The sequence below is a fragment of the Artibeus jamaicensis genome, unplaced genomic scaffold (genome assembly GCF_021234435.1).
Source record: "Artibeus jamaicensis isolate MK-2021 breed Jamaican fruit bat unplaced genomic scaffold, CSHL_Jam_final scaffold_916, whole genome shotgun sequence".
NCBI classification, from domain to species: domain Eukaryota; kingdom Metazoa; phylum Chordata; class Mammalia; order Chiroptera; family Phyllostomidae; genus Artibeus; species Artibeus jamaicensis.
In genome coordinates, this window is record NW_026522059.1 from 67,297,050 (window position 1) to 67,310,377 (window position 13,328).

Genomic DNA, 13,328 nt, shown 5'->3' on the forward strand with positions numbered 1-13,328 from the left:
GACTTTATATACTATTAGGTAACAGAATATCAGTACTTCCTGAGTATAGCAGAATCCCTAAAACAAGCTTTCTTTCACTTACCTTATCTGTTCTTAGATTTCAGCAGAAGAAATAAAGGATAACAGAGTGGTCTTGTTTGAAATGGAAGCAAGAAAACTGGATAATAAGGTGGGTAGGTGATGCAGACTTTAACAGGGATATATCTTGTTTGCCACACAGTGATTCTTGTTTGAGAAATATGTAATATTGCAGTTAATATAAGCTCCATCATTTGAGTATTACTTGGAATTTTAGTTTCTTCAAAATCCTGTTTTCCTGTGTGTGTGTCTCTGTGTATGTGAGTGTGTAGCTGTGTGTATATATGTGTCTGTGTATGTCTGTATGAGTGTGTGTCTTTCTCTGTATGTGTATCTGTGTGTGTGTGTAAGCAGAACTCATTTCCCCTTACTGCTTTCCTCTCAATATAATCAAAGGGTTTCTCTGGCTCAAACGAGGAGTCAATATAAGCATTAATATTATTGGAAAAGATAGAAGAGAGGGTATATTGGATTACCTTAAGGAAAAAAGCAAAAATTTCATACTTTATTAATTACAGAATTTCCTCTTTGCATTCAGAAGTCAATTTTTTAAAAAGACAACTAGAAAGCAATTGTCTTTTATTTTTTTAAGACTATTTATTTATCTTTAGAGGGGAAGGGAAGGAGGGAGGGAGAGAAATGTCCATGTATGGTTGCCTCTGGTGAGTCCCCTGCCGGGAACTGACCTGCGACCCAGGCATGCGCCTTGACTGGGAATTGAACTGTGATCCTTTAGTTCACAGGCCTACGCTCAATCCACTGAGCTATACCAGCTAGGGCCAGAAGTCAATATTTTTAATGAAGGATGAATGTATTAGATAATAATACAACAATATAGTATATTACATGGATTAGAATAATCCTTCACATGCTTTTTTACTTTATTATCCAATCAATATTCTTCATTGTATGCATCTTCTTACTCATTAGTTTGCAAACATGTTAGGCTAGTAGCTAGGGACTTTTTTTCTTGAAAAATCTAAATATATAGATAGAATAGAATAGTATTTTTAAAAAATATTATTCTATAGTATAGTATTTTTAAGAATAGAATAGTATAAAACAAAATAGTATTTTTAAAAAAAATTTATGTCCCATCACCTATCTTAAACTATTATAACTTGTGACCAGTGGCGTTACATCTCTACCCCTATTTTCTTTCCTTCTTCCCAGCCATCATACCATTTCATCTGTAAATATTCTGGTATATTTCAAAAGATTCTTAAAAATATAATTGGTTAATGTGTCTCTTAAATCATTTTAACCTGTAAACTTCCTCCGTTCTTTTTCTTCTTTCCTTCATCTCTTCCTCCCTCATTCCTTCTCTTAGTTTGTCCCTTTCTCCCTCACATCCATCTTTTCATCCATCCATCCATCCATCCTTCCTGGAATTTATTGCACAAAGAAATTGAATACTTTGTCCTGTAGAAGTTTCCACAGTGTGTATGCCTGCTTAAATCCCTTTGGTGTCGTGTAACTTGCCGCATTTTCCACCATTATTTCTTGATTTCTGTAAGCTGGTAATTGAATCTAGAGGTATGATTGGATGGTATTTTTAATTGTTGGTAAGGCAGTTTCATAGGTGGTGCCCCATAATCAGGAGGCTCACATTGTCGAGTGTGTATTTTGGGATATGATAACTACCTATACATATTGTTTTGTTAAGGGTCTGTAAAATAGTGATATCCTCATGCTATCATTGCTTCTTCATTTATCAGCGAGAAGAGGTCTATAGAGGAAAGTATTCTCCACATTGGGCATTTACTTATTTTGAGGTAAAGCTTTTACAGAAAAGGCAAGTTAAAATGTTTGCCTTTTTTCTTGTATTTACCATTTTTTGGAATAATAATTTGGTTCCCTGTTATTCTCTAAATGTGTCCAATGAGGGTTTTTTGTTTGTTGTTTATTTTTAGTATTACTGTAAACTCCATTGACTAATTCTTATTGATACTCAGAGTATTCCAACTTTGGCCTCTGGGGACCTCTTTAATTTATCTCTGAAACCATCTGGACAACCTAGGGGTCTCTGATAGCTTATTTGCCCTATGGGAGGACATGTGTTTCAGGCTTAGTTCATTCAGTCTCTGCCCCAGATTGGCACATGAAATGGTGCTATTCTGTGTGTCAGTGGAAGCTGGTACTTAACGACCTCAGGCAAGTGCTAGGGAGCTGTTTATTGTGGTTGTTCATTGTTTCTGTGGCTTCTCAGTCAGTAGTCAGATATAGGAAAGATTTTATTTTATTTTTTAAGAAAAACTAAATTCCTTTTGTCTTGTCGTATTGGGGAGAACAAGATAAATTACCAACAGCTCTACTGGAGCCATCTGAGAAAATTTGGCCAGGGTTCTTGTTCTTGCTGTGTCTGCTCAAACTGGGTGGTCTGATTAGACATATGGCTTCAACAGGGGCCACTTGTATTTCTGTCTGTACATGAAGGTGTAGCCTTTGTTAAGTTGGGCCAAGTGAACTTCCTTGAATTGCTTATTTAAGACATTTGCCTTACCATACAAACAATTCTAGCTTGCTCTTTGTACATGAAGTAAAATTAGAAAACCTCCATTATGAGTGTTTTAATGTAAGAAAAAAGAAAAACTAAATTATGAGTTTATACAATTATTTCCAATTCAGATATTCAGATATAGAATTACAGGGCTCTACTTCTTTAATTCTATATTTATACCTGTTTTTTCTTATGTTGAAAATCTTGGTTCCTAAAGATATTAACATAATTGCTTATCTGTTCTGTCTTATATAGTATCAGGTAGTTTCAGAATAAAAATATCCAGATTATAGTTAAAATATTTTTACTGGAAATGGCTTGAGCTTTCTTTGAAGTTTTTATCCTTATGGTTATATTCTACTTGGTGATACAGTCAAATACTTTTGTTTTAAAGAAATAATTCTTCTCTGATGATTATACTGTCACATTGACACATAGTAGAATTTTGCTTTCGACATTCATGAATTCCTTTAAACATTTTTTGATTTAATTTTGTTTTATAATCATAAAAGATTTACATGGTTCCAATGCCAAATCTGTATAACAAAGTATATTCAAGAAACTTAGCTTCTTTCTCTGCCTACTGTTTTTTCCTCCCACAGGTAATATTTTTAATTTATATTTTGTGGTTTAATCTTTCAATTTCCTAAAAAAACTAGGGTTTTTTGTATATATGTATATGTGTATGTATTTGTGTATCTGTATACATATACATATATATATATACATATGTATGAGGGGGAATCCAAAAAACCTGGAATTATCTCCTGGAGGGTGGGCCCCTTACAGTACAGGCTTCCCCCACTGGGTGAGTGTTCTTGGATCCCATGTACACCAGCTGATGTTGTAGTGAGAGGCTGTGTTCAGCTTCAGTGAAATATTTTTGAAGACTCATTCAACATGTTTGCTCATTTCATGATGAGTAATTTAGGAGTGCACCTACCCACACTGCACTGGGTGTTCAGCAATTTTTGGTGTGACTCCAGTGCCCTACCCTCTCTATTCACCCAATTTTGCCCTGAGCGACTTTGTCTTTGTTTCCCTGGATGAAAAATGTCCTCAGAGGAGAATGTTTTGCTGATGTAGAAGAGGTGAAACAAAAAATGGCAGAAGCACTAAAAGGCATCAAAATTGACCAGTTCAAAAACTGTTTTGAGCGCTGGAAAAAAATGTCTTGATAGGTGTATTGCATCAGATGGAGAGTACTCTGAAGGTGGCTGAAGTTTAAGCATTTAAGAATAAATACATAATTGTTTATAATAAATTCTGGATGATTTTTGGGTCCCCCCCATATGTGTATGTATCTATCAATTGAGATGTGTGTGTATGTGGTCTGTCTGTATTTGTATTTGTATTGTTCCCACCCCAGGCCCTTTGGTAAGTTTATCATACCACATGTACACTTTCCTTCACTTTCCTTTTTTCATGTAACATATTTGGAGGTCTGAGTCAGGGACTTTTAATTCTTCTTTTGGTTCTACTATTGCTAACTTAATGAACTTCTAACACTAATGAACTTTTAAACAAGGACTGTTTTCTTACCTTCAAAATGGTTATAATGCTATTTTGCCTCTGTAATAGGTTTATTTCTACAATAAGTGAGATAGGGTAGATTAGTGTGTTTTTAGAAAATTAATGTCTCTGTATAATGCTGTTAACTAGTTTTACAATATAAAATGTGGCATAGAGTGGCTTATTACATTTACTTACCATTCTTCTTGCACATAAAGTTAAATTTTAGTTCTTCCTAGTCCTCGTGTTTATATATTTTTTGACTATACTGTGTTTCTTGCTTGACAATAAACTATACTAAGTAGGGAAATGATACCCTTTGTTCTTAATTTAGTACTGAGGTTAATTCAGGACTCAAAACTCTTCAATTGAAAGACATAGCTATACATATTATTGTAGAGTTAACAGGTGTCCTTTCATTTTGACAAATAATAAGTAATGTATTCTAAGGAGTATGAAGATTTCAAAGTGAAGATAAATAAAATGAGGAAATAACCATCCATAATCTCATTACTTGAGTTTAACTTATGGGAGTGAGTTGTATATCCTTTTCTAATTTTATCTCCTATGTGTATATATGTTGAGGGTGGTGGTAAGGACAGTTTTGAGCGCTCAGTGTGCTGAGCACTGTATAAGAGTACTGTGGTAAATTACAGAAGAAAAAGATGGGTGGCCTTGAAGTAATTCTGTTGCACACTCCACATATTTACCTCTGCTCTCTTGTGTGTGGAATTGGACATAGAAGGATAATATATGGAGTCAAGACTCAGGTCCATCAGCAATTAGATATGTCATCTTAGCAAATCATTTAACCTCTCTGAATCCATTTTATTGCTGGTCCCTCAGGGAGTTAGCATGACTAGTGTTTGGAATATTGCTTACGTAAACACTACCTAGTGCTGTGTGAATGAACAATGTTAATGAAAACAGCCCAAGATATATTATATTGATGGATCATATTGATCACTATATTTTAAAGTCATCATGTTTTTTGAGAAGTAAGGACTAGGAACATATATCAGAAATACTATCACAGTTTTCCTGGTAGATGTCAGCAAGTCTGTGAGGAAGGAGATGGGTTTGTATTTACTATGGTACTGTACTCTGTATATCTGTACTCTGGGGGACAGAGTTCAGGTGTTATTAACATGTAATAGGCATAAAATGGTTTAAAGGAAAATAATGGCTTTTTCTTATTAATGTAGGATCTATTTGGAAAGTCAGATCCATACCTGGAATTCCACAAGCAGACATCCGATGGAAACTGGCTCATGATTCATCGAACAGAGGTGAACATCTGAATTTGAAAAATAGGGTTGAGGTTTCTTTCAGAATTATAGTAATCTAAATTTTTTTTCAAATTATGTTTCTATAAAAATGTCTGAGTTCACACATATATAGCCAGAGACATACAGTCAACATGCTGATTTTTTTTCTTTTAATGAGGAGGTGCTACCCTGCTTAATTATTAGTAAAGTTTTTATTTTGAAAAATTTAAAATCCTGTAAAGAACACTGTAAAGTATTCCTGTATAGTTGTACCTTCTCTCACACACACATACACGCACAGACTCACATACCTGCACATAGGTACTTCCCTTTTTCAGAGTTGTCCTGATGTTGGCTTCAGGCAACTCCTCACCTTTTAATAGTAGAGCAGGAATTTCTTGAAAACAAGAGCATTTCCCTACACAGCCATATCTGAAAGAGTTAACATGGTTTATAACAGTGTCTTCAGGCCTTTCCAGCTGTCTCACATGTTTATAAGCGTATCGTTTTGTTTTGTGCAGAATCAATCAAAGTTCACATTTTGCATTTAACTATTATGTTCCCAGTATAAGATTCTTCTTATTTTCCTACACCTCTCCACCAACAAATCTCTTGAATAATCAGACCAGCATTGAAGTAGACACCAGTCTGAAGTGTCTGCAACATTGTGGATGAGATACTAGACAAATTCACATGGACTACTGAGTCCTATGGAGGAAAAGGGATGGCATGGTCACCTCTCAAGAGGAGAGCACCCAGATGCTTGCCTTGACAGGCTTTTATTGGCTTAATTTGCATAGAAATAGAGGATGTATGTGGAAAGCTCATCAGTCATTGTCAGGCAATAATACTCAAATAGGTAACATTCAAAGAACTATGAGGGCTTATTTTGAGTCAGGGTCAGATAGCTAAAGGGCTATAAAACTTTAGGGAAACAAACTCATTTCATGCTTGGACCCTTATTGAAAACCAGGGTATTAGCAAAGCAGGTTTCACAGGATTTTATGCTTTCTTTCTTAGGCCTGATTGCCCCAGGAAGATCGCCCTTTCCAACCGCAGGGCTGCACCCTCCTTCAGCATTGTTTCAGGCTTAGGTCAAGCAGGGGAAGTGAGGTAGCCAAGAGATAGGAGACTTCTTGCAGACAGAATGAGGACTCAGGCTAAGTCAAAGCTGAGAATGCATCACCCCCTTTCTCCTTAGCCCTCAAGTCCTTCCTCGAGGGCCCTATGGTGACCATGCCTGTCTTAGGTCATCCCTCCCTTGAAGAATCTTACCCATCATTGGCTAACCGGTCATGCACTGGGGGGCAGGCAGGGTAAAGTAAAGTGGGCAGAGGCAGTGCTCCTGCCCAGGAGGTAAGCTTTGTCTCCTTAGTGGCTTAGGGTCTCAAGGTCTCTCACTCAGCCTTAGCCATAGGGGGTTACAGTTTCTGAAACCAGGCAGGGTGGTTCCCAACACAGTATGTCCAACACTCTGGAGTCCTGTGTTTCCTCACAGCTAGATTCTGCTGAGATGTGCCATCAGGACCACTCTGTGTGTCTCATGCTCTACACCAGCCTTGGACCCACAGTGTCAGGCTGCCTAGTACTGCTGAGGCCAACCTTGCCCATGTGGTTATGCTTATGACTACCCCTTTGTAATTAATAGGTGGTCTGTGGTGTGTCACTTTGAGGCTGTTCTACCTTACACCCACTGGATTTAGCACCTACCCATGATCCATACCTGAACCACTTATTATATTGGGTTATAACACAGTGATTCTTTTCTGTATTTTCTGTCCCTTCATGCATCTTAGCAGATACTCCTCTCTCACTTTCTCCTTCCTTATTTTTAGTGTCATTGTGGACTCATGGATTATTATAACATAGCATGTTCATTATTTGTAATTTGTTACTGTCACCCATTTTACTGCTCAAATTAATCCAGATTTGACTAGAGGAGTGCCTTCAAATGGCTCCTGGCTTCTTTTAACATGACCCCTAATCTTTAACTCTTTAACCATTCTCTTATTTTATATTGCAGTCTCAGTTCACCCTCAGCTTCTTCTGTGCCAGGTCTGGAACAACCCATTTCTCTGAAGCAACTATGTTCCTTTAAGAGGGTGGTGGTATTTAGCTGCCAAGATCTGAAGGCTAGATGTACTCATTGTTACTGGGATGTCATAGCATTTAGGCCTTTTTAATTTACTCAGCTGGGAAGCATAAATATATATATATGTTTTATGTATATTTAAAAATTTTAAATTATGAACTTAAGACTGTTTCTTTAACCAAATCCAACCCAGCACAGTTCTTTCTCAAACTTTCTTATTTCATATTTCAGTTTTCTATACCCTGCATTGGAAACCCTGATTTCTGACACAGGCATATCTTGTAATGAGTGGATGTATTTCCCATGTAGTTTTGTTCTTTTCTTAGCATGTATTCCAACTAAACGGTTTGTCACAGTTTTTCTATAACAGTTGTATAATATTGGCCTAGGTAGTTTTTCAGTAAAAATGTTGATTGGCCAAAGAGGTAAAGGATGAATGATTAAAGCACAGTGGAATCTAGGAAAGGCAAGAACAAAATGCTAATGAACTGAATGCTTTCCTAACTTGTCCTCAAAAATCTATTTTTATAGGTTATTAAAAACAACCTGAATCCTGTTTGGAGGCCTTTTAAAATCTCTCTTAACTCACTATGCTATGGAGATATGGATAAAACTATTAAGGTAATTTGAAATTATTTATGCAAACTCACCTCTTTTGTAAAATTGATTGATTTGATAGTATTTAAAGAGAGTACATGATGCAACAGAGACGTGTAGGATTCAGTTTTGTTCATATTTAGGAATACTAAAGTAGAGATGCTTCTGATGATAAATAGTTTGAAGATACAACATATTTGACTGATCTGTTGACCTAATGCTGAATCAAGCATTATAATTTTTATTTTACTTTTATTTTTAAAATAAAATGTCTAATATAAATTTTTCTGCCTTTTAAAAAAATTTCTTTATTCCATGAATAGGACCTTTAAGTACCCTCTTTGCCTCTGGTGTATCCCTTGTGGATAAAGCAGCTGTTGCCCCTAGCACAGCAGATAATAAAGAATGGTGGTATTCTGTTGCTTATTTCCAGAGCAAAATACAAGCACTGGAAATGTTTAGGTGGCTTCAGTTTTGGAGGATCAGGAAGGCAGAGTGGCAGAAGCAGATGCCTAAGAATTTTTTTAAATGTTCTTAATTTAACCATTTATCAAAAAATATATTATTTTAAAGATATTTTTATACTAGAGTCACTTGTGGACATAAGATACCAGATAGAAGCCTTTTCTTAGGTTCCAAAGCTGACATGGATTTTCGTTTTTGTTTTTCATAATGAATATGGTGAATACAGGGAGGCTGATGGCACGGAACAAACTGAGAATCAGATAACAGTGCAAGTCTTAACTCAGTCCTTGAAGCAGCTAAGGGATGACCTTGAGCAGGCCATCTAATGTCTTTACTTATATAATAAGGAAAATAATGTCTACACTGCAAAAAAGTGAGGATTAAATTAGCAAAAATTAAAGTTTTATAAACTCTTAAACACGGTACAGATACTGTTATTATTGAAAACTGCAAAGAACTTTAAAAAATAATGTCAGTATAAGTTGTATGGTATTTCTAACAGCAGTGGAAAGTTAGCTTTTGGGCAGGGGAGGAACAAGCTTTACTCTCAAAGTTCTGTTGGCTCGTCTCAGATACATTCAAATAGACACAAGACAAATTGGCAAGATAAATTGATCAAATTTAATTACATAGTTAGGGGAACCCTTCCTACATAAGAGAGTCACAGACACAAAGGGAAACAGGTCTAGAAGATATTCTGGGCTAGCGAGCATGTAAGACACCTTGGGGTGTTGAAAGGTCATTGAGGGATAGCGCATGTTCAGTGATTATTAGTTTGCCCTGCCATATAGACAAGTAAAAAGTCATTTCTCATGATAACTGTCATCATGGATCAGGCTCCTAAATTAATGTCTTCTAGATAATTAAGGGAGGAGCATAAATTTTTCTTCAGCCCAGAGTGTCTCAGTTGCTTTTAGCTCAAAATAACCTACATACCATGCAGGCACATACAGTACAAAATAAATAGTAGAAAAATAGCTTTAAAAATTACTTTTGAGAGCATTTAAGATCTTTCTCCCTAGCATATGTCATCAGTTTGGCTCAAATAAACTCTTATAAAAATTTTAAAAAATTTACTTATTGTACTGAATCTAGAGCTTTTGCTTTTCACATGAAAAGTAGTAAGTTGAAGCTTCGTTAGATCTGAGAAGCCAGAGAGGCCTTGAAAATATATCTAAATCAAAACTATTTGATTATAATATGTTAATGGTGAAACAATGTTTTCTAAACTTTTTCTGCACACAGTGGCTTGCGTACAGGGCTATTTTATTATAGTAAGTAAACTGGTTTTCTAAGCTTACTCTGATGTATGCCTTCCATTCTTAAAAGTTTCTTGGTTTGTTTTAATGACATACAACTTGGTTTGCTACATCATCACTGTCTGTATCTCTTTGCAATATCAGGAAGTCATACATCTGTGATTCTCTTGGTATTTGGAAACTGCTTAGAGGTGCATAAAGAGTTACAGAGCAGAGGACAGAGTTACAGTCATCAGCAGTTTCTTTGCTGCAATATGAATGTTCACTCTAGCATGTATTATCATTTTCATAACATCTAGTGACTGAGAAATAATCATGCATGCTGCCACCTTGCCTGGAGTGGGAATGCCTTAGTAGATGTGGTATTGTATGGTGTGTGAATTCTTTACATATATACTTGTGTACAGATGTATATATGCATGTGTTTCAGTTTCACAAACACCATGATACTGTTGTTTAAAGCAGACAGTAGGCTTAATATTTGAATTATTGAGAAGAGAAATTAAATGACACAGTCATTATATCATCTTCCTTCGAACGGTATCTCAACATTTGCTAGCATCATAAATGCCACATTTTTTCTTAAGCACCAAACATTTGCCTTCAATGGGGCAATATAGTGAGTTATTAGAAATTAAAATTGAAAACTATTTCTGCATTTCCTGAAGTTTCAGGCAGACTAAACATATGAACAGTATTAGCTCTTCATATGCTTTGTTTAAGTAAAATCTTGGCATTATCAAAGCTTGCTTTTGCCTTAAGTGCAAATTGTACTTTCCTGAATGCAAATCTAAAATGTAACATTCTGTTGTCCATAAATATAGGAACCTATTAAAATGAAATTATTAAAATATGACTTCCAGCCAAGATGGAGGCGTAGGTGGAAACACTGTGCCTCCTCGCACAGCCAAGTCTAAAGACAACAAAGTTTTAGTAACAAAAACGCAGCCAAAACAGAAAATTGGACTGTACAGAAGTCTGGCAACAACAAACCATTCAGCCAGACCGGTAAGAGGGGCGGAGTCAGTGGTGGAGCAGGGTCAGGCAGGAAAAATCGGTAAACCAACTCAGGAGCGCAAGCAGCAATTGGTGGATACCAGGCATGGGGTGGCAATGGGCAGACCCATTGCCACAGTGAGGGCGCAGGGTGGCTGGCTGACCGTAGTCACGCATTGGAGTGCAGATAAACCAAGTGAAGCACCGAACAGTGAGACAGACCACTCAGGCTAGGGCCCCAGCTATGGGAATTAGAGCCTGAAAGCACCAATTGGAAAGACTTTTGGGGTCAAGGTGCTGTGCCGGGAGAGTTAATTAAAAGAGACCCACAGGGTCCTGGAGGGTACACAAGCTCACACACCTGGGAACCAGCACCAAAAGGGCCCAATTTGCTGTGGGAAGTGGCAGAGGGGACAGAAATCTGATAGAGAGCAGAACAAATGCCATTGCCCCTCTCTGACCCTGCCCTCACATACAGCAACACAACCCAGTAACCTCGGTGGGCCCGCCCTGGTGAACACCTAAGGCTCCGCCCCTCATATGTAACAGGTGCAAAAAGACCAAAACATTATGGCTCAAGAACAGCTGAAAGCCCCAGAACCAATAATTCTAAGTGACCAAGAGATAGCCAAACTTTCAGAGGCACAGTTCAAAACACTGGTGATCAGGATGCTCACAGATCTGGTTAATTTTAGTCACAAATTAGAGGAACAAATGAAGGATAAACTAATTGAAATGAAGGGAAATGCACTATAACCAATAGTGATGGAAAGGAAACTGGGACTCAAATCGAGGGAGTGGACCAGAAGGAAGAAAAAAATGACCAAACAGAAAAGAATGAAGAAACAGGAATTCAAAAAAATGAGGATAGGCTTAGGAACATCCAGGACATCTTTAAACGTTCCAACATCTGGATTATAGGGGTACCAGAAGGGGAAGAGGAACAACCACAAGTGGAAAACTTATTTGAACAAATAATAAAGGAGAACTTCCCCAATCTGGCAAAGGAAATAGACTTCCAGGAAATCCAGAAAGGAAGCTTAGAGAGTCCCAAAGAAGTTGGACCGAAGAAGGAACACACAAGGCACATCATCATTATATTAGCCAAGATTAAAATGAAGGAGAGAATTCTAGAAGCAGCAGGAGATAAGGGGACAGTCACCTACAAAGGAGTGCCCATCAGACTGTCAGCTGATTTCTCAAGCAAGAAGGCTAGAAGGTGACTGGAAAGAAGTATTCCAAGTCATGAAATCCAAAGACCTACATCCAAGATTGCTCTATCCAGCAAAGCTTTCATTTAGAATGGAAGGACAGATAAAGTGCTTTCCAGATAAGGTCAAGAGGACAGCTAGATCAGGAGCAGAGCCACAGAAATGGAGATCACAAGGAGGGTTAGCAACAGGGGAGTGGGAGGAGAAGAAGAGGGGAGAAGGTACAGAGAATAAGTAGCATAGACAGTAGGTAGAAAATAGACGGGGGGAGGGCAAGAATAGTATGGGAAATATAGAATCTAAAGAACTTGTGACACATGGACATAAACGAAGGGGAGTGAGTGGTGGAGGAGAGGTGTGCAGGGTGGAGGGGAATGAAGGGGGAAAAGGACAACTAATGGCATAATCAATAAAATATATTTTAAAAATTATTAAAATATTAAGATTGTTTTTACTTTATCTTGTTTTAATTCATCTAGAAAAAAGTTAATATCATTATTTTTCTTTTCCCTGATACTTTAAGAAGTTAGAAAAAGGCCTTTTGTCTTAAAAATTAAGCATCACATATACAGGGTGAGTCAAAATCTCAGGATTGGTCAGTGGCCAAAGTGCTTTCAACCAATGAAAACTCTTAACAGTTACTCAGAATTGCAATTCTAGACCTTGTTTGTTTTTATTCATTGATCAATGGTTAGTCTTCCTGAATAAAAATGGAAATAAAGGAATGAAAGGCTTTCTGTTATGATAAGTAATTGATTCACTTCTCATACAACTAAAAAGAAAAATTTGTCAGGTGAGATGTATAAATTCTAAAATTTATGGTGAGGCTTATGAAATTTATTAATTTCATGCTATGAAATGCTATGAGTGAGCACTTTAGTTTGGTGATTAACATAATTCTGTGAAGAATGATAGCAAGATGGCATGGGGTCAATGCCAATAGCTTTTTAGATACAGGCAATCATGAGTCCTAAAAGGATTCGAGATTTGTTAGCACAGCTTTTCTTTAACTATATTGGGCCCCACACAAGGAATATCTTCCAAGACTATCTAATACCTCTGGCTACCTCACAAGCTTTTAATAGCTAATGTGTGCAGTATATATAATAAGGGTTTGTAGAAATAAGATGATCTATTTTGAAATTAAAAGCACTAAGAAGACATTGGTTATTCATTGTTCACCATAACACCTCTGCTGGCTAACAACTTACATCACCTTAAGTCTCTTGTTGCGACAGATAATTCAGGCATTCTTGTGAATATTTACTTTCCACTACATCTGACCACCTGGCACCAAACCGCATGACGAATCACACATTCAGCTCTGTGCCATTGGCTTTGAGACAGAGC

General features: G+C 36.9%; 1 protein-coding gene across 9 annotated transcripts in view; it reads left to right on the forward strand.

Moving 5' to 3' along the window:
- Window positions 1-13,328, forward strand: part of CPNE3 (copine 3) — a 65,198-nt gene that overhangs the window by 27,877 nt on the left and 23,993 nt on the right. For all 9 annotated transcript variants that reach the window (XM_037141413.2, XM_037141410.2, XM_053661161.1 and 6 more), the window contains 3 exons: window positions 98-169; window positions 5,296-5,379; window positions 7,982-8,071. In XM_037141413.2, the coding sequence (XP_036997308.2) occupies window positions 98-169; window positions 5,296-5,379; window positions 7,982-8,071 (246 nt within the window). The remainder of the gene's footprint in view (window positions 1-97; window positions 170-5,295; window positions 5,380-7,981; window positions 8,072-13,328) is intronic.